Consider the following 24,372-nt stretch of genomic DNA (forward strand, 5'->3'; position numbering starts at 1 on the left):
GTGGGTGATTCCCATCTATTTGGGTGGGAGCTACACATAATAGTTATCTTAGACATCTAAGGCCCCAGTGCTGCAAACAATGGAAAATGTGAGTTATCTCTGAGTTCTCATATGTGGCTGTGTGATTCTGAATCCTGGAAGCAAGGTTGCATCACATTACAATGGAGCCATGCAGCCAGGGTGCTGGAGTTGAGGGATGAGGGAGGCTCTTCTGCACAGGTTCCTGTGGAACTGCTAGATCGCCTAGTGGACCCTGCAACCTTTCCCACAAAGAGGCAAAACCAGCCTGCTAGAGCTGCTCTGGAAATGCTTTGTGTCTCTTCTCCCTCCACTCTCATAAAAAGAAGACAAAAAATACAGTTTTTCTTCAGAAGTTTTCATTTTCATTGAAAAAAATAAATGCTGACATTTTTCAGGTTTTGGCCAAAATTGTGGTTGTTACCAAAAATTGGAAAAAAATGTTTTTGACAGAAGGTGAAAAATGTGATCACAAATGGACATTGCTCACACAAACTTCCATCTTGATTGGAAAAAAACCATTTTTTCTTTGAAAAAACCATTGTGGACAAAAAGCGTCAACTAGTTTTATCATAGAAACTACATCTAAAAAGAAAATATCTGTAGAATAGTGACCAAATGCAGACATATATTCAGCCCGATCCTGCGGCCCTTACTTGGACAAAGCTTCCTATCAGTTTCACTGGAGGAGGAGCAGACCCAGTCTGTGACTGGTGACTCCCCATTTCTAGACATTTGTCCAATTCTGGACACTTGCTTTTAAATATTCCAAATAACCAAATTATTGTTTTGAACTATTGTTTTGAATTATTTGTTTTGAACTGAAACTGAATTTCTTTAGTTCTCACTGAAACAAAAAACCGGGGGAAATCGGTTTGTGTTTGGTGTTTTGGGTTGTTTCTCAGGTGTGTTTCACCCTTTCCTTGTCTGTCTGTAATGAGCTACATTTCTGAGTCAAGGCCCGTTTCCGTGTCTAGGTTTTCTGGACCAGAAATATTTGGCTAGGTTCATCCCATTACACCCGGCGTGTGTTTGGCCCATATGCCTGCAAGATTGCGGGATTATAAAGGGACCTTTCCCCCTTTGGGAGGCTGAGGAGCTGTCACTGGAGGAAGTAATGTATCATTCTGGCTAAGAGCCAGTGGCTATACCCTGCCTGCCTCCTTGGACAATGCCCCAGTTAAAGTCCATCCTGGGCACTGTTCCTCTGCGGATCGCCCTCTGCCTCTTGCTCCTTTCAATAGCTGGCGACTCTCTAGCCGGCTCCCAGCTGCAGGGCGAGGGACAGTTGCGGGCTCCCTTTGGGGAGCCCCAGGAGGTGGCGAGCTGGCTGCAGGCAGGGCGGGATGATGGATGGAGGGAGGGGGGAGTGGATGGATGGATGGATGGATGGATGCTGCCGAGTCCCAGGGGGGCGAGGTGGAAGCGGGGGGCGGGTGGGAGTGACTCGCTCACACAACCGGCGCTTCAGCCCGCCCCGCTCACAAGGTGCCGGAGCTGAGAGCAGCCAGAGCCCGGGTCGCTCCCTCCTGCCCCGCCGCCTCCGACATGCCCAACTTCGCCGGCACCTGGAAAATGAAGAGCAGCGAGAACTTCGACGAGCTGCTGAAAGCGCTGGGTAAGGGGCGGGCGGGCGGAGCGGGGCGCGTGTCTGCCCCGCGCCGGGCAGCCGGGACACGGGCTGGGCTGCCCAGCCCCGGGGAGTTTGCCGCGAAGTCAGACGCTCTGCGGCCGCGTGGCTCTGCCCCGGCTGCGCCGGCGGTTCGGGGCCAGGGGGCGGCTGCCTTCTGGCGGGCCCGGGGGCTGCGGTGACCGCGCCGCACGGAGCGGCCGGGAGAGGGGCTCGCCTGGGAAGAGACGTGCCAGCAGGTGGAGCCCAGCCCGCCTGGCCCATGCAGAGCCGTTCCGCCGAGCCTAGCGCCACAGGCAGGGCCAGCATGGTCCGTGCAAACCTGAGCGAGTAACGCACCTGCACGGCGCTGGCAAAGGCCAAGCCGCCGCTGCCAACCCGACTGACAAACGCCGCCACACCACTAAACCCAGGCAGCCAGGGCAGACCTATTCATCCCAACGATGAATGGCACATTCCTAATGAATAGTGCCGCCGTTTAACTAGCGATCCCGCTACTAAATGCAACCCTCTTAATAACAGCTCCATTGCGGTGCGTGCCCTCTGGTTAACAGTGCACCATGCCGTACAGCAGGGGGGTTACCGGCCCTGGAGGTGGATGGTTGGGTTAATGCTCTGCTTCCTGGTCTCCCCCTTTGCCCAGGTGTCAATGCGATGCTCAGGAAAGTGGCAGTGGCAGCCGCCTCCAAACCGCACGTGGAGATCCGCCAGGATGGGGACCAGTTCTACATCAAAACGTCTACCACCGTCCGCACCACTGAGATCAACTTCAAAGTAGGGGAGAGCTTCGAAGAGGAGACTGTGGATGGCAGAAAATGCAGGGTAAGTGTGTGTGTGTGCGCGCACAACACACACACAGCCTTGGCTGATGGTGTTTTCCCAACAGAAACCCCACCCTGGTAAAAGCGGTAATGGGAGTGCAGTAAGAGTCTGAATAGAACACACCAGACCAGAGATAGGAGACAGCTTCCCCTGTGTCCTAGGAAAAGCCCTTTGCTCTCCCAGGGTGGACTTCTCTGAGATCTCTGTAATTTTTATATGCGGCAGATAGATACATTTCCACTGGCTCAAGACAATGGCATTGCCGACTTACTCCTTTACTCGGTCTTCTCTGCCTCATCCATCCCTAATCTGAAGTGTTTAGCTTTTGGCCTCAGTCTGGCATTGTTCCTCAGGGAGGGCAGTTTAAAATTAAAAGCAGCAAAAAATATCAGGTCCTGAAGTAAGAGCTCAAGATAATTTTACACAATTCTTCTCATGCAGAAATTTTTCTGACTGCTTTTCCTTCTCTCTATTTTAACATGTCCCTATTGGTGAAAGACATTCCTTGATTTACCGTAACACAGACTATGGATGAGCAACTAAGATCTCAGCCTTGAGTGCTGTGCAGAATTTAGTGGCACAAACTTGCTCATAACTTTTATCCTAAAACAAAACAGCCTACTCTCAAATAAGAATTGCAGGATATTGTTAGCGCTTTGTCCTGAAATTCTTTTATCATAGTTCAAATGTATATCTTAATTGCTTGCTTAGATATTAATTGCTTGGATCTTTGATCTAATATTGCATTGTGATTCTTAATTTTATGAGTGTCCATGGCTGTCCATCCTCATTACACCACTTTCTTTGTTCAGTGTGTTATCTTTGAGATGCCTCATCTGTTTGTTTTGGTTTGGTTTTTTACACTTTGATAAGCAACTCTGGGCCTGATGTTTCCATTGCTCTGTGCCTTGTATATTCATTTACACTTGTGCAAAGTGGGTGGATAATACTACATTCCGATTTAGTTGCATCTTACATCCACTTTACACTGATATCAATACACAAGGCATAAGGAAATAGCGAATTGGGACCTCTGTGGTGGGAGGAGGGGGGTGTATGAAAAAAAGTTCTCGCAGGACCAGGTTCTGATTCCCTGAAGATACTCACACTGAGTAGCATCTTGTTCCCTAAGTAGTCCCACTGATGTCAATGACACCACTCATCAATGAAAGTGCTCCTCAGTGTGAGTAGTGTCATTGGTATCAATGGAACTACTTTCAAAGTAAGATGCAACTCAGCACGAGTAAAGGATAGCAGAATCTACCCCCAGACAAAGAGTAATATTTTAAAAAGGCAAAATAGTAGCAAAATATTCCTGATCATCCCAGGACCAACTTCTGAGTTCATTTGCATTGATGTAAATCCAGAGTAACTTCATCAAGCTTAGTACAATTACTATGGATTTAAACTGGTATACCTGGGAGCCTGATCCTGGGAGATCTTGAGCACCCGCAAACTCCCATTGAATCTCTAGGATGAACAAAGTATATAGATTAAACAGCTAATTCAAGAAATATCTCACTGGTTTTGTTAATTTCTTTCTCTTGGTGAAAGTAAAATTGAATTTGATCATCCAGAACACATTTGACTCCATTTTAAATGAAAGTTTTATTGCTACATATAGAAAAACAATAATTATTGCTTTGAAAGTGGGCGAATTTTAAAAAATGAGTTTTGTGATGCAGTAAATTTTTTCCATGTGTAAAATTATATGAGTGAATTATACTGCTGAGCTCAATATAAAATTGAGCTGTGGCTATGATATAGAAATTAACAGAAAAATAACATCATGATGTAGTTTGCAATACCTGACAAAATAGCTGAATGTTTATAGATTCCGAAACACTTTACAGGAAAAGAGGGTCTTATTCTGCAGTCTGACTTGATCTATTGTTCACACAAACAAATAAGGCTTCAGGATAGTTGGAATGAAAAGCATAACATGTATAACTCTGCCATATTGGTTTTAAAAGGCTATAATTTTGAAAGAATCCTTGTTTTTTATATAAAGGAAATGGCAAATTTTGATATAAAAGAAAAGTTTTTCCTTTGGAAAGTCAGGGACGTGTTGACTTTAATTTTTTTTTATCATCACAGACTAATGAATGTCTCCCATGTGCTAGTTGTAAAGCGATTACTTGTACATTCATTACGGGGCATCCTTCTGCACAGCTGTTCCACTGCATTGTGGAATAATAATTCAACACTAGGAGGAAAAGCAATGGAGAGCCTGTGCTTGCCTGCTTGTTAAAACAGTATGAAATGCCATGATTTCTCACCTCAGAATAACTTTATAGTAATAATTCCAAGTGCTCTGAAAAAAATGTCCTAGTGTATTTCAGTTTTCACACCCTTCCCCATATTAATTTTTAAAAAACCCAAAAATATCCAAATTGTAGTGCTACTACTTTAATTTAGTTGCTGTGTACCTTGCTTGTTAGAACCGTATGTTAAACATACAAGTAACCGAGAACAGTGCCATATAGAATAAAGATTATAAGTGGCAACTATTGCATTATTTATTATTCCAAAATGTTACATTTGATTCTAGCTGCTTTTATGCCATGAAGTGGTAAATAACATGTCAGCTCATGCCAGATCTTTACAAAGATGCTAAGTTATTACATGTTAATTAATAAAGCTTCTCAGTTCTCATCATTAAGATTTTTATGAGAATTAAAGGACTTCTTCATTTGGATGCACGTAAATAAACACAGAGTTACACTGAGACGTCAAATTTGCAATTATTCTTGTTAATTATATGTATGTATCTCCAAAACAGCCATCCCCAACCTTCTTTTTGATTTTACCACTTTCTGTTGATACGCCTTTCTCCCTTGCTATTATCTCCCATGTGTTGCTCTTTTACTGCAGCAATTATTCTCTGTAGTGTTCATTGTTGTCTCTCTGCCTCATGCTGCCAGGGAATATAATTAATGTTACTAATGGTTTTCTTGCCTGCAGAGTTTAGCCACTTGGGAGAATGAAAACAAGATCTATTGCAAACAAACTCTTATTGAGGGAGAGGGCCCTAAAACATATTGGACTCGGGAATTAGCTAACGATGAGCTGATTTTGGTAAGAACCTTTCACCCTTCCAGAGCATACATTGTACTAATAGGTTTTGTTGCTATGTAATCGGACTGTTACTTTTTCCCATTAATTATTGTGAAACACGCTGTTTATATTAAATGCATTTGAAAGGCCAGGATGCTCCTAACCCTCTTCAGTGCAATTCACAGACAATGGCTTTTTAAAATCGTTATTCTCAAATAACTTATCAAAATATATCATGTTCTTCTGTTTTAGCTGCCTCTAAATACTTAGTGATAAAATAATGGGCCAAATCCAGTTCTATAAATGCAGAGTAACTCCAGTGATTTCAGTTGTAATTGCAGATTTTATCAGTGTAAGTCAGAGCAGAGAATTTGACCTAATTTCTGGAGAACTGCCTGCTTTGATTTACCTGGAAAAATATCCTTTTCCTCATCCTTTTTTTGGTACATGTGTAATAAGTTGCTTCTTATCACATGATGTGTGACAAAGGAATGCCTGGCATACTGTTAGCACTATATAACCTCCCTCCGATAAGTAGGAACATGTCACCCCATCCTCTTATCACCTCTGAATCCCTGCTCATCTCTGAACTCCATTCAGAATTGCCCTCTGTTTTCAAGATTCCTGGGCTTGCTCTTCTTTATGTCTGAGCTCATATCTACCTATGTCCAGCTGCGATCAATCTGCTTCTTCAGTCCTTGCGTTCCCTCTGTCCACTCTGATATAACACTCCACACTCGGGCAGGAGTAGGTCAGCAGTTCTGGCTCATGTATCTGGAACTAGAGCCTTCCACCTGAGCCAGTGAGGATACATCTAATCAGGATACACCAAAGACCTGTGGCACAGCCTCAACTGGACTGGGTCAGCTGACTTGAGTTTACAGGGCTCAGACTATGGGGCTAAAAATTGCTGTGTAGATGTTCAAGCTCAGGCCCTGGGACCCTCCATCCTCGCAGTAGGGTGTAGATGTACCCTCAGTCACATTCAATCTATTTATTTCTTCTACAGATCATAGAATTATAGAATCATAGAACTTAAGATCAGAAGGGACCATTATGATCATCTAGTCTGACCTCCGCAAGATGCAGGCCACAAAAGCTGACCCACCCACTCCTGAAATAATTCTCTCCCTTGACTCAGCTGTTGAAGTCCCCAAATCCTGATTTAAAGACTTCAAGTAGCAGATAATCCTCCAGCAAGTGACCCCTGCCCCATGCTGCGGAGGAAGGCGAAAAACCTCCAGGGCCACTGCCAATCTACCCTGGAGGAAAATTCCTTCCCGACCCCAAATATGGCGATCAGCTGAACCCCGAGCATGCGGGCAAGACTCTCCAGCCAGACACTCAGGAAAAAGACTTTCAATATCCCAACATTGACCCTCGGTACTAATTACCAGTGGTCGCATGTTATTGACCTATTGACTAAATCACGTTATCCTATCAAACCATTCCCTCCATAAACTTATCAAGCTTAATCTTAAAGCCAGAGAGGTCCTTCGCCCCCACTGTTTCCCTCGGTAGGCTGTTCCAGAATTTCACTCCCCTGATGGTTAGAAACCTTCGTCTAATTTCAAGCCTGAGCTTCCCGACTGCCAATTTATATCCATATGTCATCTTGGTACTGATATCTCTTCTCTGAATCTCACCTCAGTGCCCAGCCCTGCTATAACTGCAGCTGTGATCTGTAACTGGCTAGAGACATGGTCACTTTAACTTGATTACAAGTATCACAATTCAGTTTGTGCCCACACAGTAGCCTTTCCCTCACAACAGCAGTTTGCACATCCAAAGTCACTGCATTGCCTGTTTGTATCAGTGCATTCTGGGTAAATCCAGCAAGCTATCCCAAGGATGGTCCAGTGGTTAGAGCACTAGTCTCTGCTGTGGGAGATCCAAGGTAGTTCTTGCTCTGCCACAGACATCCTGTGCAGCTACGGGCAAATCACTTAGCCTCTCTATGCCTCAGTTCCCTATCTGTAAAATGGTGCTAACAGCAATGCCTTATCTCACAGGAGTGTTGTAAGGATATGTACATTAAAGATTGTAAGGTACTCAGATACTACAGTGATGGGGACCATGTAAGTATCTTAGATAGACAGAATAGTACCTCAGCCAGGGCATAGAGTGTCTGGAGGACATGCTGTCTGGGATGGAGGCAGTCAACTGACTTATAGCACACACAACAATGGGGAGGGGATTTTTAGTCCGGAACACTGGGGCATACCTCTGCTCTTATGAAAGATGCCAATATAATCTAACCTTCATGTAATCCAGACAGGAGCTCTGTTTTTTAAGGTGTCATTGGAAAGGGGGGGGAAAACCCTAGATCTGACCCTGTGTAGACAAGAAGCTTTTAGAATGTTAGTGTTGTTATTTCAGACAGTAAGGAACAGTGTTTCTAGGAATGGGGCGGGTTATTAGTGAAATCATATTGGTTTCCATAAATATGAACACCCAGATCCTTGGTTATTTCTATTTGTTCAACCGTAGTAAGCCTTTATGTTACCCAGATAGCTTAGGAAGCAGGGAGCTCTACCCTCTGTTTCATATCTTTTTTTACTGATACAAACAGAATTTATTTCCAAGTGTCATTTTTCCATCTCTCTAACAAAGAATTTTTGGATTTTGTCATCTAAGCAACCTGCTCATGAGGCGTCTGCAAAACCAAGGGCAACTTTTACAGTACAAGCAGGAGATCCGATTGTAATGCTGTCACCTCCTGCAGCCACGAAACAAACTGACCCAACTGGGAAAAGAGAGTGAGGTTAAGAAACGCAATAGGGACTCATAGAATATAAAGCTAGAAGGAACCATTGTACTCAGTCTAACCTCCTCTATAACCAGAGGCCATAGGACTTCCCAGAATTAATTCCTGATTGATTAAACTAGAGCAGCGGTTTTCAAACTTTTTTCATTTGTGGACCCCTAAAAAATGTCAAATGGAGGTATGGACCCCGCTGGAAATCTTAGACATAGTCTGCAGACGCCCCCGGGGTCCGCAGACCACAGGTTGAAAATCACTGAACTACAGCATATTTTTTTAGAAAAATATCCAATCTTGATTTTAAAAGGCTTTCTCCCTTGAAGGTTTTTGCTTGAACCATAATGACTGGGAGCTGTAATTCACCCTGGTGCAATTTTCTGGAAGCATTGGTTTAAAGCTTAATGTTTCCCAGATCCAACCTCCTTCTCAGGCCTCCCTCCTCTTCAAGAAACACCTCCTTCGCCTGTAATCCTTCCCATCACTCCCCCGTCAGCCTACCCCAGCTCCCTTCTAGCAGAGCTCAGGAGATGAGCTGGAGGGAGCCCCATTCCTGTGCACTTTGGGGGTCTCTGCAGCTGGGACAGCTGCCTTGCATGGAGCAGAACCTGTGCTGGTAGTGTATGAGCCATGCAGGGCTGATACCTGATCCTTCGAAAAGAGACAGTATTGAGTTATTTCAGTTATAGCATCGTACATTTCACTACCAAGATGAATTTTTTTTTGCATCTGTGTTTTGTCTTCCCCAAAAATCATCTTTGCTCTTTGTTCATCTTGGGAAAATTTGGGAAAGGTGTTTTTGGCACGTCAAGAATAAATCTTGTTCATCTAAGCCCTGATGGTCTATGGAGGCAGGATCAGACGCCTCTTTTGAAAAAAGTCATGTTAACACTTTTAAAAGAGTTTTAAAGATGCTTTCTCCACTATTATTTATAGTAATCCCATTGGAAGTGTGGCAATGGCTCCTTCATATTTCATAGTATTATTATTCTCCATCACAGATTTGTTCGTGTAGAAATGTTAGGTTTGGGGAGGGGAGGTGCTTGTTTGGTTTTGGATTTTTTTGAGTATTAAAAACTTGGATTTTCAAATATTTTTAATAGAAATGGATATAAAGGATTACATGGGATGTGCAAACAAAAAGGGAAGTGAGGAGGGAACTTGTGAAAGTTCAGATTTCTTACCTTGAGAGTATCCTTAACGATCCTTATCCTTTAAATTAGAATGCAGATACTGGGCCAGATTCTGATCTTATATACACAAGAACACCATTCACTAGAGTTACTCTGGTTTTGTACTATTGTAATCAGGACCAGAGTCTGATGCAGCATGTGTATTTCATGTACAGGTCTAAAAATAAAGAATTATGGTTGAGGTTATTTTAAAATAAGGTCTTTTTTCCTTACTCTCAAATTGTGATTCTATTGTTTTTTGCTCTTATTGCACTCTTCTGTGACATTAATGAGCTGTCCATCACTCATGCAAATTAGGAGGGACAAAGGGTCTGCTCTTACCCAGAATTAAAGGTTGCTGCCTTCAAATATTAGCTGTTCAAATTAGAATAATTTATCTTCTATCTTTTCTGTGTTGCTTCTTTTATGACTGCTCAGACCCTTATAATTTTTAGTATGTTCTGTATCGCCAGTGCTATATAGTAGATGATTTCTGAAGCATGGCTTTAAAAAACAGCTTCAAACCAAATTTTGCACAGTTCACATGTCACACGGGGGTTTTCAGAATCAATTATAGCATGGGTCAAAGATCAGAAGTTTGAGGGGTCTGAAACATGGTTTCCATTCCCCTTCCTCTCCCTGGAAAAATCATGCCATAGTTGATTAAAACTGGTGAACTGTGGAGCATAGATGAATGATTGAACATTTTTTAAATGATATTTCTGGATTCTGAAATTAAACATGGCAGGTAAGATGGTCCAACACAGATTGGAGAGATATTGCACAGCTGAGTGCCAATGTGTGTCTGTGTGGGTTTAAGTCTTGGAATTAAATCACTTAAAGGTTTAATGCTGCCTATATTTTAAAAAAGTATGATCTTAAGTAATCAAGTGGCGGGTCTGCTCCCCAGTGCTTAATTTTTGCAAGGGCTTGCCAGTGCTGAGCCTCAGCACTTTGAGGCTTGGCAGTTCATAGCTCCGGCAACTCGGCTTGTTGCATCAGTTATGAAAGTAAAAAAGATTGCTTGAGTCCTAGCACCTCTTGAATTACAAATTAAACATTACTGCTCCCACTGAAGTCAATGCGGGTTTTGCCATTGGCCTCAACAAAAGCAAGATCAAGCCCAGAATCCAATATCCATACATGTTTAAGTACTGGAGATACCTAAAGCAGAATATGCATCCTGTTGTAATACCATCTGTAGTACAGCTGACTGACTGATTTAGGTATTTAGTAATACAAGTTAGGAGATAGAGTTGTCCATTGGATAGACCATTGGACTGCAAGTCAGGAGATCTAGCTTCTATTCTTGCCTTTGTCACTTCCTGTGTGACATTGGACACGTTGCACAAGCCAACAATTTTCAAACTTGGGTATTCTAAACTTAGGGACCCAAATAAGTGGCCTGATTTTGAGGGGTACAGAGCGTTGACTTTGATGGACACTATAAATGGTAAATAATAAAGAGGACAGGTCACTGATACAGAGCAATGTGGCTCACTTGATAAGCTGGTCACAAGCAAACAATATACCTTTTCATACAGGTGAATGTAAATGTGTAGGATGCTATATTGTAATTTCAGAAATAATAAACTTAAGACACTATAATAATTTACACTTAGATACAGCACCTACCCCAGCACCTTACAAACATTAAGCCTCCCTGCACCCTTGTAAGGCGAGTTTTATCCCTATTGTACAGATGGGGAAAATGAGATAGAAAAAGACTTGTGACTGTCTGAAGGTTATACACTGAGCCAGTGGCAGAATATATTAATATAAACAAAGTCTTGAATTCCACCCATTATGCTGTTATGTCTAGACAGGGCTGATTCCTGGCTTCCTATGTTTCACATGATAGATCTCCTTTAAATTTGTACTTACTAGACAGAAGCAAGAGACTGGTTAAAAGGCAATTATTTGGGTTTGGATCCAGATTAAGTTTAGATGAAAGTTTAAGTTTGAGGCTAATGAGAAAGGATGGAAATATCAAAAGCGTCTTAGGGAATTGTGTGCCCAGTTCCCATTGATTTACAATGGGTGTTAGGTGCCTTTTGAAAATCCCACCCTTTGTCATTAGCCTTGGTTTCAGATTTGACAGTGCTGGACTCTTCCAAGATGCTTTTTGAAGATTTCAGTCCCAGACACGCTGTACTGTCTCTCTCGATTTCTGTCCTCTTGCATAATGATATTCTTATGAGATCTGCTGTTCTGATGAGATTTCTTCCACATCTCTTCCAATCCAGAACCAAAACCTTAGGGGCAGATTCAGGTGGAGGAACTCTCCTGTCTCCTCAAACCACTCCTCATCTCTAAATCCAATGAATTTCAGGGCAGGGGGTTGTTAGATTAGAATCCCTCCATCTGCATCTGTGCCTAAATTTGAGCCTATCTCTATCTAGCCATTTCAGTTAGAAAGTGAAGGATTCCGCAGTGGTTGAAGGGTTTATTTCCCTCTGTTTCTCATTATAGGGCTGCATTTGATAAATTAAACTCCATGCAAGCTGGTTGTTTATATTTTTAGTGTGTAACTTTTTAAAGCAGACCTTTTAAAATGGGCTGAATTAAAGAGCAATGTTCCCATGATTTTGTTGCTGTTGTTCAGTGGTGGCAGCTCAGCAAGTCTGATTGATGGTCTTCAGAAATTACAAGGATTTTACATCGCTGAGCAAATTCACCAAGATTTCCAAGGACTAATTGCTGGCATTTCATTTTGCGCATGTACAGCACAGCAGTGAGGCTAATGCTCCAAGGATCCTGCTAGCTGCCAAGTGAAATGCTGGCACATACAGTTTATATAACATGTTTTACTGTCTTATACATTATAAGGTTTATTCCGGTCTGTGCCCGAACATGCTGTTTGGTTTTAGTTCAGTTAATATACTGGAATCATAGAGACAGAGTCCTGCCTTTCCTGAACAACGGAATCGCCCATTGAAGTTGTTGTGTGTTCTGCTCATGAAGTGGCTGCAGGACTGGACCTGAACTGTGCAGAAGTCTAGTCAGAGCTCTGCTGAGTCTCCATTAAAATTTATTTTCCTCTGTCTAGGAACTGATCTCCTGGTCCAGCAGTTTGCAGAACTCAATGGGCATTACATGTAGGGAAGGGCTTCAAGATCTGGGTTTTTTTTTGGTAGTTTAGAGTGGAATGTTAAATTGATTTAAAGCTTTATTGTGCCATTCTTATGAAGGGGAACACTTATATGATTAGTCCTGTTGATTTTAATGAGACTTCTCACAAGACTAGATGCTCACCAATGTATGAGGTGCACAACTGTGTCCTTAACATGTATCTGTGAAGCAAAGTCTTGTGTAACTTCAAAGAAAAGGAGTGCAGCAAGTGTGAGTTTGTCCCTCCAATTCATAACTTTCTCTGCTCAACAATATGGTTTAATGCCATTTCACTAATAATGCTACTATGCTAAACTTTTAGGCTTTTCAAAATTTTCCAACATGGGTGCCTAAAGTTAACAACTTAAATCCACATTTAGGCACCTAAATAAGTAGCTCTACTTTCAAAGGGGCTGGAAATCAGACCACTTATTTAGGCGTCCAGCTGTGGATTTAGGTGGCTAACTTTAGGCACCCAAGTTTTAAAAATATGACCTTTACCTATAAAATATAAAACATCAGAGCTAACACATGCACCACACTCCTACAGTGTCCGAGAAACCACATAATCCAGTCTGGCTCTTCAGGGAAGGAACAATGTCTAGTTCTGTTTGAATTGTCATGTCAATAGGTGACTATTAGCAAAGAGTCTTCTAAATCCCATGGAAACATGTTTTTGATCTCTTTGCATGTGTAGCTAGGGAAGAAATCTAGAGGACTTTTGTCCCCTAACTCTTGCAGAGAATGTGTGATGCTCAAAGTCAGTTTTATTTTGTTTTATTTCTGTTAATATTATTTGTATTATAGAAGCACCTAAAGGCCCAACCCCCATTGTGTTGGGCACTACAGACATAATAAAAAGGAAATCCAGCCTCAAAACTCTTATAAACAAAATAAAATTGCTTAAAACCATCCCAGCAATAAAACCTCTTGGGGGCACCATTCCTACACTCCTTTCTCTGGCCTAGCTCCTGCTGAAGTTACCTGGCATGTGTGCATATTTTTGCAAAAGTTATCAGAAAACCATGTTAAGATGGGGTGAATCTGGTGGGGTATTAGTGTGCGACGCTGGGTTATATGGCCGTGGGGAACTGGCTAAATTCTTTAACTGTTCATTTCCAGCCATTTTAATGTCAGATTTTTAAAAAGGTATAAAGGCTTATACGATAAGCTCTTTATACATATAAAACCAACTTTTTTTACTCCCCACCAGCCCTCTGCTCCCCCCTCCCAAAACCTATTAAACATTTTTTCTTCTCATCAAGGCCAACAGAATAAAAAAAGTGCGGTTTTTAGGCCACACTGTTTTGAAGAGATGGTGGGCCAAAAAAAGCATTGGAATTTTTTTTTTAAAGTAAACCACAGCTAAATCTTCATAACCCTGGATCCGAGCCCAATTAGCTGGCTTCAGTGGAGCTATGTCAGTTTACACCAGCTGAGGATCCTACCCCATAACTTACTAAATGCAGGCCTGAAAATTCTCCCAGTTTAGGTTACTGAATGTACAACATGGCTAAGTGAATATTGCATTTGAACTCTTTATTGTCAGCATTTTCTGACTCTTCTCTGCTTGAGTCCTTCACCAGTAATATTTTATTTAATCTTTAGCTTTTGCAATTAGTTAGTCAGCCTGATCAGTCTCTGCACTGCAGGTGTCTACAAACACACTGGTGTTTACACAGGTCCCCCAGCTGGCCCCCACAATATCCTGCCCCCAATGTCCTGATTAATCAACATAGTGAAATCACCCCAGTAGAATTACCATTTAAGTGCACTACAGTACTACTGGTAACTTAAAAAACAACAGACATCTGGGGGCCTATCTATAACTCCATTCAAACACCAGGAAAACGGCTCTTCCAGTGCTTCCATGAACTGGTCAACTACAGAGGCTGGGGTTGGGGAATTGGATTTTTTAGGGAATTGCTCGTGGGATACAGAGTCCTTGATCTCTAGGTCAGTGACTCTCAGGTATGATCAAAAGTTGATGCCCTCTGATGGCTTTTTGGTGACGGGGAATGAGTTTGCCTCAGACAGATTCCAAGTGGATAAGTGTCCATGGCAGAAATCATCAGCAGAATTGGCAAGTTTATTGGTAGACTCAGCAGAAGGGCCGAGGATCGAATGGGTAATGCCAGGAGACTCAGCTACCCTTTCACTCCCAAAGGAGAAAGATCCAGGTCAGGGTCAGGATTTCCGGTCAGAGCAGTGTGGGGATACTCACACTGATGCAGTCTACACTAGAGCTGGAAAAAGGGGATTTCAGTCTGTAGGTCTGTCATGGCAACATCTTGCAGCAGCATTATACATTCACAGGTTTTATATATATAGTATAACTGGACCAGATCCTCAGCTGGTGTAAATCAGCATTGCTCCATTGACCTCACTGGAACTACACTGATTTACACCAGCTGAGGAACTGGGCAGCTGAGCAGTCAGTCTTGTATGTGCAGTCAAACTGATCTGAATCCCACCCTGAGCACCCTTAATTCAGACAAAGCCATTCAAAGATTGTGACTGTTTTCAAATATAAAAGCCTAGTACATTCCAACTTCTCTTGCCATTCACAAATGCAAGCTAAGAAACTGTAGAAAAATTATGAGGTTCCAGGCTATTTCTCTCTCTGACAAACTTCATTGTGTCTGGGAAAGAGCAGGGGCGGCTCTAGGAATTTGGCCGCCCCAAGCACGCCGGTCCCGCGGCTCCGGGGGACCTCTTGCAGACGTGCCTGCGGAGGGTCCGCTGGTCCCGTGGCTCTGGTGGAGCTTCCGCAGTCATGACTGCGGAAGGTCCGCCGGAGCCACCTGCCGCCCTGCTGGCGAAATGCCGCCCCAAGCGCGCGCTTGGCGCGCTGGGGTCTGGAGCCGGCCCTGGGAAAGAGACCCACCTCCAGTACATTACCCTTTGCTTCGGCAAAGCTGAAATTTAATGTGTGCTATACCACTAGCTACTATGGTAAAATTAATATACTCCTAAAAATTGTAAGTAATTTTTGCGTATTACCTCTCTGGTGATTGATTTCTGTTTCTTTTCAAGACTTTTGGTGCCGATGATGTTGTGTGCACAAGAATTTATGTAAGAGAATGAAGAACACCAATTGACTTGTCACCTGGGATGGAGTGGAGGATTAAGAGGCAGCCGTTGTGAGAAATCCTGCATAATGAATATCTATGTGTACTGTTACTAATGCAGCATTGTATGTGACCACGTGTGTCATATCAGAATCCCTATCTGCTGTTAAGTGTATTTTGCTTTTGTTTTGCATAACAAACACTGTTCCTTTTGATTCTTATGCCATCGCTTTTCTGTCTACTTTGTATTTTGTAGTTACAAATTTGTATCAGTTATTAAATTTATTGGGCATAACTCACAGCTGTTTTGTTAGGTGTTTTGGATTGAAAGCCCAACAAAACATCTAGGGCTAGTATGGGCCAACTGGGCACAGCCCCATGTTGGGGGCAGTGCAGCGCCCCACTGACCCTGGGCAGCACTGGAGACTCTGTGCATGCCTTCCAGAGCTCCCCAGTGTGTAAGGGGAGTGCACAGTTACTCCCCCTTTTTACGGGATGCAGCATGCTCCTGCAGAGAGCCATGGCTCTGCTTACTCTCTGCCCCTCCACACCCCCTTTAGGGCACCACGAGAGAACAATCTCTATGCTGCTTTGAGTGGAGGGACTGCCATTCTGTTGCAAGCCATGCAAGGTGGGGAAAGCTCCTCCCACTACATATCCACAATATAGCTAGGCGGAAACTACCATTTTAACACTGGCATCAGTCCACTTTCCTCAGTGGTGACGGCCATTAGCCCAGAGGTGGGCAGACTACGGCCTGCGGGACCCTCCTGCCTGGCCCCTGAGCTCCTGGCCTGGGAGGCTCGCCCCCGGCCCCTCCCTTGCTGTTTCCCCTCTCCCACAGCCTCAGCTCACTGCGCTGCTGGTGCAACGCTCTTGGGGGCTGGCTGCGAGCTCCTAGGCCAGTGCAGTTGCAGAGCCCGGCCTGACCCGGTGCTCTGTGCTGCGCGGTGGCAATGGTGTGGCTTGCTCCAGACAGGTGGTGCTCCAGGCAGCGCAATAAGGGGGCAGGGAGCAGGGGGGGTTAGACAGAGGGCAGGGGAGTTCGGGGTGGTGGTCAGGGGGCGGGGGTGTGGACAGGGGTCAGGGCAGTCAGAGGGCAGGTAACGGGGGTTGAATGGGGACAGGGGTCCTGGGGGGCAGTCAGGAAGGAGAGGGGGTTGGAATGGGTGGCAGGAGGCAGTTGGGGCAGGGGGTCTGGGGGCAGTCAGGGGACAGGGAGAAGGGGTGGTTGGATGGGGCAGGGGTCCTGGGGGGGCCGTCAGGGAACAGGAGGGGGTTGGATGGGGAGGAGTCGGGGGGAGCTGTCAGGGGGCAAGAAGTGGGGCGGGGCAAATAGGGGGCGGGGGCTGGGCCATGCCTGGCTGTTTGAGGAGGCACAGCCTCCTCTAACCGGCCCTCCATACAATTTCCAAAACCCGATGCAGCCCTCAGGCCAAAAAGTTTGCCCGCCCCTGCATTAGCCACTCGCAATAAAACCCCAAGCTTGATTTAAAGGCAATCAATGTTTTTGTAATTTCTCACAGTGATTGCTATCACACCAAGACATCTTGGATCTGTCCAGAGAGCAGTCAGACCATAACACACCTTGCCTACTGTCCTTTGTCATTAAAGGGTAGAGCGGAGGAAAGCTACAGAGACCCCCTACTAAACTTTTCCTTTTGTGAGTCACTTATAGTGCTAAGAATTTCTAATGGACCCACGGCGTCTCTCAGCACTCCCTTCCTGCTCACTACTGTGCCTCAATATTTCAACCTGTGAAGAACCAGAAAAGGCTTGGTGGACCATAGCTTGAGAACCACAGAAAGTATCTCCATGCCCACTGAGTGGAGCTCAGACACCAGCACTGTTATGGTTTAGATCCAAGTTTGAAGTATCTTCAGGGCACTAAGATGCAAATGAGCCAGGCACCCCATTTTTCTTCACAATCTCCCCCTCCAGTATTACCACAGCAAATGTTACTCTTTCCCTTTAAAACATACATAATGAAGTGTCCAGAAAAATGAGAATAGAAAAACTGACTATTTCTGTCCCAGGGAGTTCTTGAGCACAAACTGCCAACACTGTTAATTAGTGTGGTGGTTTTCTGATGGGGATAAGAAAATTAGTAGCTTTTAGAAATGCATCTGTGGGTAAACCCTGCTACAACCAATACCCACAAAAATGTACAGAGCTACATATTGCTGCAAATCTTGCATGTATTGTGTGGCTTTCAGAGCATCCCACAATGTGCCAGGTTAAAAATATCTGTCTATCTGTACAGAATCTCCCATGTCCTCAATGTTCCTCTGGAATCTGAATGAGGAATCCCTGGGTACTCTATGTCTGTGAAGATCCTCCTTCAGGTTCACTAATAATCTGAAGTGCAGCATGAGTAACTTGCTTCCTGCAACATGGAGAGAATGCATCTTACAGTTACATGGAACAAACATTTGCCCTCAATGTGACAATGATCAAAACATGTGGCTTTTTTGACAATAATACACACCACTTAAAGACAGGAAGTGAAGAACAGCACATCCATTTACTTGCAGAGAAAATGTAGGTGGGCTGAATGTAATTTCCTTACACTGGAATTTGATATCACAGTCAACATCCTTATTTTGCCATACATACACCACAGGGTTTTTAATAAGCACAAGTAGCCAGGAACCTGGTTTTAAAGAACGGTCCAGCAGCATAGTATCCTATAACAGTGTGCTTGGGCATGATTCAACGCTAAACCAGAGGTGAGAGTCCCATCTTTCCATTGCTATCGTCATGTCATGCAGCACCTGATTTTCCTGCAAGGATCCTTTTCCAAGTTCTGAACTGGCTTGAATTAGTGTGGATGCAAGTATATAACAAGCTTAATAATAACAAGCAAGAACAATCCAACCAGCATGGGGCTGTTACAAACTGAAGAGAAAATTTGCTTAGCTGAGGAAAAATTGCTGAGGGGAAGAAATATTTTTTAAGAATTGCATTAGTCCACTACAATGTCTCTTCCAACACTAATCCATGGGAGAAAGAATAAGTCTTGGCTTTAAGGCACTGGGGTAGGATTCAGGAGAGCTGAATTCAATTCCTAGTTCTGCCAGGGATATGCTGTGAGAATTTTTGGGCGAGTCACTCATGACCTGATTTTTTCAGACATATTGTGCACCCTGTCTCCAACTGAAGTCACTAGGAGGTGCAAGAGGTTGGCACATCTGAAACTCAAGTCATTCGTTTCTCAGTGCCTCAGATCCGTAACATGGGAAATATACTGCCCTATTTCACCAGGGTGTGGTGATGGGGTAAAACTGATAGAGAGGTCCATAAAGATAAGAGAGAAGATTTACACAGGCAGAAATATTTGGACCTAATCTGCACCAGAAAAGGTTTGCCTGTATAGCTATACCAACGAACCCGCTAGTGTACACGCAGCTTATACCTGAAAAAGGGAGCTTTCGCTGATTTAGCTTATACTAGTTCCATAAATGAAATCAGCAATACTGGCAAAAGCACTTTTTTGTGTTATAACTGTGTCTTTGTGATCCTTGCTTAAACCAGGGGGAGTTAGGCACTTAAAACACCTGTGAAGATCTTGGCCTAGGGCTTTTGCCAGAGTAGAAATGTTGTAAAAACAAAATCATACCCCTACTTAACATTGCTTTACCAGGAAAAGCTTCTAGTGTAGACCAGGCCCTGCTCGTCCATTTTCTGGAGCCTTGACCAGCCTTGGCTCACACTACCTACACCTGAACGGCCTGGAATCTACCTTCGTAAGAGACCGTTTCTCTCTCGCCTCACAACATATGGCCACAGTATGTAGCTCAGCAGAATGTGGCCCAGCATGTTCTGGCTCAGCTGGAAGTCACACACTTGTCTGGACGGGAGATCAGAACTGAGGGTGATGATGACAACTGGGATATTTTATCCAGATCTTCTTAATTGTTTTTAAATGTGTCCTATTATAGATGCATCTGAAGAGTAACCATGGCCTCCTAGTCCTGCACTCAGCTATGCCACTGGGGCTGCTCCCCAGAGCAGGATTCCAGCCATTGGATCTAGCTGAAGGATCGGGGCCATCGCTCTAACTTTCCCTACAACAAGTGCATGTATTTAATGGAAGCCATGACCCGTGAGACTGATTTCTAGGAAGGATAGTGCTAAACGACTCTGCTGTTCCAGAAACTATGCTGATTGTCAAAAATGGTCAGATATCCATCAAGTTGGCAATTGCTATGTAGCAAAGCACAAGCAGTAAACCTGAGTTGTGAGGTTATGATTAAAAGCAGATTCTTGAGATGTGGATTGTTTTGTGTAACAGGAAATTTATCTACTTTAGTGCTGGAAACTAGCTACAGAAATGAAGTCTTGCCTGCAGCTTGGCATTGCAGCAGTTCCCTAATGTCATAGTGCTATCACAGCAACTTTGCAACTCTACTGATTTAGGGTTGCCAATTTTGGTTGGGCATATTCTTGGAAGTTTCATCACATGACATAATCTTTCATTAAAGATTAATCTTTAATTCCTGGAGACTCCAGGACAATCCTGGAGGGTTGGCAATCCTATTATGTGGTGTTGCATTAGATTTATGCGGGTGTAAATTGAGACAGATTCTGGCTACACTCCAATCAGAGGTGCGACTGCAGCAAATACCCAAGCTAGCTTTGCTCTAGCTAGCTCAAATAACAATAGCAGTGAAGCTGCAGCAACACAGGTAGCAGCATGGGCTATATACACCCACCTGGGATCCTGGGTATGTAGTCAGGTGACTAGTCCATGCTGCCATGTTGCGGTCACACCTCTGATTGCAGTGTGTAGATGTACCTGCTGACCCAAGGTGTTTGTTTTGTTCTTACAACAAACAGTTGGAAGATCACAAAAGTCAAACAGCATTAGTGAGCCCCCGACTCTTACAATACAGCAATGTTCTAAATCTAAGTGCACGGGATTTTGAACGACCATTGGCCAAAAGCTTTTTTTTACTCGCTGCAGTTAGGCCACTTTTGGGAATGATACAATTTCAGTATAGCAGTTACAAATAACCGGCACGTCTCTGGCACGTTCCATCTCAGTGTGCTGTACAAACATCAGTAAATGAAGTCCTTGAGGGAAGGCGGGAGGGTATCGTTATCGCAGCCTTACAAAGCACAGTTACTAAGGGCCTGAGCCAAAGCCCATTGAGATCAAAAGGACGCTATTTACACTGACTTCCATAGGCTTTGGCTCAGGTCCTCAGGGACGTGCCCAAAGACACACAGCAAGGCTGTAACAGAACCAGGACACAGGTCAGTGCTTTAGCCAGCAGGCCATGCCCCTTCTGCAAAGCAGAAGCTACTTTTGCCATCACCAAGCTATATTCTGCAGGCAGCGAGTGTCGAAGGGCTTAGTAGCATTTAAGGTGAAACATGCAGTTTGCCACGGCCATCTGGACACGTGGGTGGCTGAATGATTGCAATGAGCATAACTGTTCATGGTGTGTCTGCTGTGTTTCCAATCCACCTCAGCCTGAGGCAGTCCTACTTCTCATCTGATGCCCAGTGCCTGTTGCCAATTGTCTTTCTGCTTGTGTCGCTAGGAAATGTCTGTCAATGCAAGTGAATGTGCCAGGGAAACAATCTCTCATGAGTTGTCACATCCGATGATGGCACAAACTTGGGGCATTACTACTGAATAAGAATTGCTTATATGGGGCCAAGAGAGAATGAGATGTTCCCCAAGCCTGTATGACAGGGCGGCCCAGAGTGGGGGGGCAAGTGCGGCAATTTGCACCATGCCCCGGGCCCTGCAGGGGCCCCCAGGAGAGTTTTTCGGGGCCCCTGGAGCAGGGTCCTTCACTCACTCTGGGGGCCCCGGAAAACTCTCGCAGGCCCCCAGAGCTTCTTCCGCTCCAGGTCTTCGGCGACAATTTGGTGGCAGGGGATCCTTCCACTCTGGGACCCGCCACCTAAGTGCCCCGAAGACCCACGGCGGGGGGGGTCCTTCCACCCTGGAACCCGCCGCCGAAGTGCTGGGTCTTCGCTGCCAATTCGACAGCAGGGGCCCCCCGCCGCCAAAGACCCCAGGCCCCCTGAATCCTCTGGGTGGCCCTGCTGTATGACAGACAAGGTCCCTGCCTGGGGAGCTTGCAATCTAAGGACCTGATCCTCCAAACACTCGACCAGTCCTCTACTGATTTCATTTGCACTACTCATGTGAGTCAAGTAAGTATTTGTAGGCTCAGACCCACCATGCTCATTGCATGGAATACTGAGAATGACATGCTATAAAGGCATCTATAAGTGTTATCCTGATCTTTACAGAGATCTCCAGTTAACTTGTGTAACTTTAAAAAAAAATGTTCTGCATAATTCAACCCTTGACTGGCTGGGACGCACTGGGATATCAGGCCACATCATCTGCCCCAAGACTAGAAGGGTTCAGACTGGGATCTTTCTCTGATTTTGCTGCACTTGCTTATTATAGTGGTGCTCTCATAAAACTTTTGTTTTCTTTTCTAGAGCAAAAACAAACAAAGAAAGACAAGCCAATAAACAGAACAGGCAATGATGTTGGATTCAAACTGATTCACACTAGGCAAGCCAAAAGAGAAAAGGAACAGCTCAGCCAGAGATGTGATATTGCAATGAATTGGTTGGTGGAACGGTTCTCAAACTGGGTCCGCGGACCCCCGGGGATCCACAAGTCATGTCCGGCTCCAGGGGATCCGAAGACATGGCTGGGGCCGCCAACCCCATTGATCAACTCCTCCCCACTCCCTTCCAGCACCTCCTGCACACCGCAGAACAGCTGTTCAGTAGCGTGCAGGAAGCACGGGGGGGGGGGAGGAGTGGGGGCATGCTCAGGGGAGGGGGCAGAAAAAGGCACAGGAGAGGTAGGGGTGGAGTGGAGGTGGGACAGGAAGTGGGAAGGAGTGGAGTTGGGGCTAGGGCCTGGGGCTGAGCATGGGTTTAGCACCTCAGCGAAAGTTAGAAGCTGGCTTGGGCTTCCATGAAAATTTTTAAATCAAAATGGGGGTCCTCGGGTTGCTAACATTTGAGAACCGCTGGGTTAGTGTACACGTAACTGCATTTTTGCTCACTATTGGACAGAAGCCAAACTGTCCAACTATATGTTCAGGGTGGTTCTTAGGTTCTGTACCAGTGAGTTTCACAGTTTTGGACCAGCTCTTGCATCTCCTGCACAGAGTAGTACCCTGGCTGTAGATAACTCCATGGTGCTAGAGGAATGGGATTGACTTTGGCAGTTCTGCCCTACTCTACATAGATTTTTATACTGCTCTCTGTGATCTTGAAGCTCAAGATAATCTTTTTGGACCCAAATTGTTAAGAGCCTTGAAGATAAGGACCAAGATCTCGACCTCAGTGTGCTATTCACTGGAGTATACAGATTGGAGGACAGGTCTGATGACCCTGCAGTAAATTTTTCCAGGGCTGGAGTTTTCATGCCCAGGTAGATTACGTTGCTGAAAGGTGATAAAAGCATGATAGATGTCAAGTGAGCCAACAGGATTGCCCATTTTATGCAGCATACAGTACAGCAGGACGCAGGTTGAGAATACACATAGTGCTGCTCATTTACATGAGTTCCCTGCTCCCCAAAAGTTCTGCAATTCCTTCCTGTGCATTTGGTGCATTCTTTCCCCACCCTCAACTGGGCTGACGATCCCCAGGGGCTACAGGAGCTGAAGAAGAGCAGCTGTGTAGGATCTCCAAACCAAACTGCTGAATTGAGGGAGAGAGAAGGTTTCTTCCTCCTAACCTCCTGTAGGCAGTTTCCCAAGACTTTGCATTGAGAGAACAGAAAGCAGCCCTGAAGTCAATGGAAGTTTTGTGCTGAATAAGGACTGCAGGAGTTGACCCAATATAAGTGAAATAAACAGCAAAACGGGTCTGATGCCCTTTGCATGTTTAGATTTCATTCAGCCATTACAATGAAGGCCTAAAACATGCACTAATGGGATTATGGTCTAATAATATCCAGCTCTTACATAGTGCTTTTCATCAGTATACCTCAAAGGACTTTACAACTGAGGTCAGTATCATGGATCCATTTTACATGTGGGGAAACTGAGGTGCAGAGAGGGGAAGTGACTTGCACTAGGTCATCCAGCAGGCTATAAGCAGAGCTGGAACTAGAACTTAGGTCTTCTGAGGCCCAGCCCAGTATTCACTAGATCACACTGCCTCTAGCATGCTACCTCTGAAGACAAAATGATTTACAGTGGCAATTCCTTATAGCGATCTTTAGCCAGTATTTTATTGCCAGTGTCAATGCAGAGACGTTCATATTACCAGGAGGTTGCTGGTTATTGAAGCCATTTCTTTTGCTATATTTAGGAACTTTTAAAATGTTGTGTGTGTGAACATCTGTGCAGAATATGTACTGTGCCACAGTGCCGATTAGTGAATCAGTCTACAGCAGGGCAATTTGCGAGCAATTAGATTAGCTGCACATGACTCTGCAGCCCATAATCATAAGAAACTTGCAGTAATATGATGAAACTTCTGCTTAAGCCAGGACTGCACATATCCAATGTGAGTACCTAATAATGTTAGTTTCCTTCGTTTTAACGCTGAGTTCAAACTCTCTTTAGCAGGGCATTGCCGGAGGAGTCGGACATATTGCAGATATTATAGAGCTGGAAGTCCAAGTTCTTTTCAGGCATGCCAGCAGACAATGTGCTTATATAAAATGTTGTGGTTTAGTGAAATAAATTGGAATCATCTGGAGCTGACTGGCATGATAATCTCTGAAAT

At 44.5% G+C, this 24,372-nt stretch overlaps 1 protein-coding gene across 3 annotated transcripts in view; it reads left to right on the plus strand.

Annotated features, from left to right (window-relative positions):
• The window catches only part of CRABP1 (cellular retinoic acid binding protein 1), a 43,503-nt gene extending 27,560 nt beyond the window's left edge, over positions 1-15,943 (plus strand). The window contains exons 1-4 of one of the 3 annotated variants that reach the window (XM_044979616.1): positions 1,434-1,636; positions 2,292-2,470; positions 5,435-5,548; positions 15,608-15,943. In XM_044979616.1, coding sequence (XP_044835551.1) covers positions 1,567-1,636; positions 2,292-2,470; positions 5,435-5,548; positions 15,608-15,658 — 414 coding nt within the window. In that variant the 5' untranslated portion in view covers positions 1,434-1,566 and the 3' untranslated portion in view covers positions 15,659-15,943. Of the gene's footprint in view, positions 1-1,433; positions 1,637-1,919; positions 2,181-2,291; positions 2,471-5,434; positions 5,549-15,607 lie in introns of those variants that run through there. The other 2 variants (XM_044979618.1, XM_044979617.1) reach the window with 2 other exon arrangements.
• The last annotated feature ends 8,429 nt before the right edge of the window (positions 15,944-24,372 follow it).

The sequence above is a fragment of the Mauremys mutica genome, chromosome 11, assembly GCF_020497125.1.
Source record: "Mauremys mutica isolate MM-2020 ecotype Southern chromosome 11, ASM2049712v1, whole genome shotgun sequence".
NCBI lineage: Eukaryota > Metazoa > Chordata > Testudines > Geoemydidae > Mauremys > Mauremys mutica.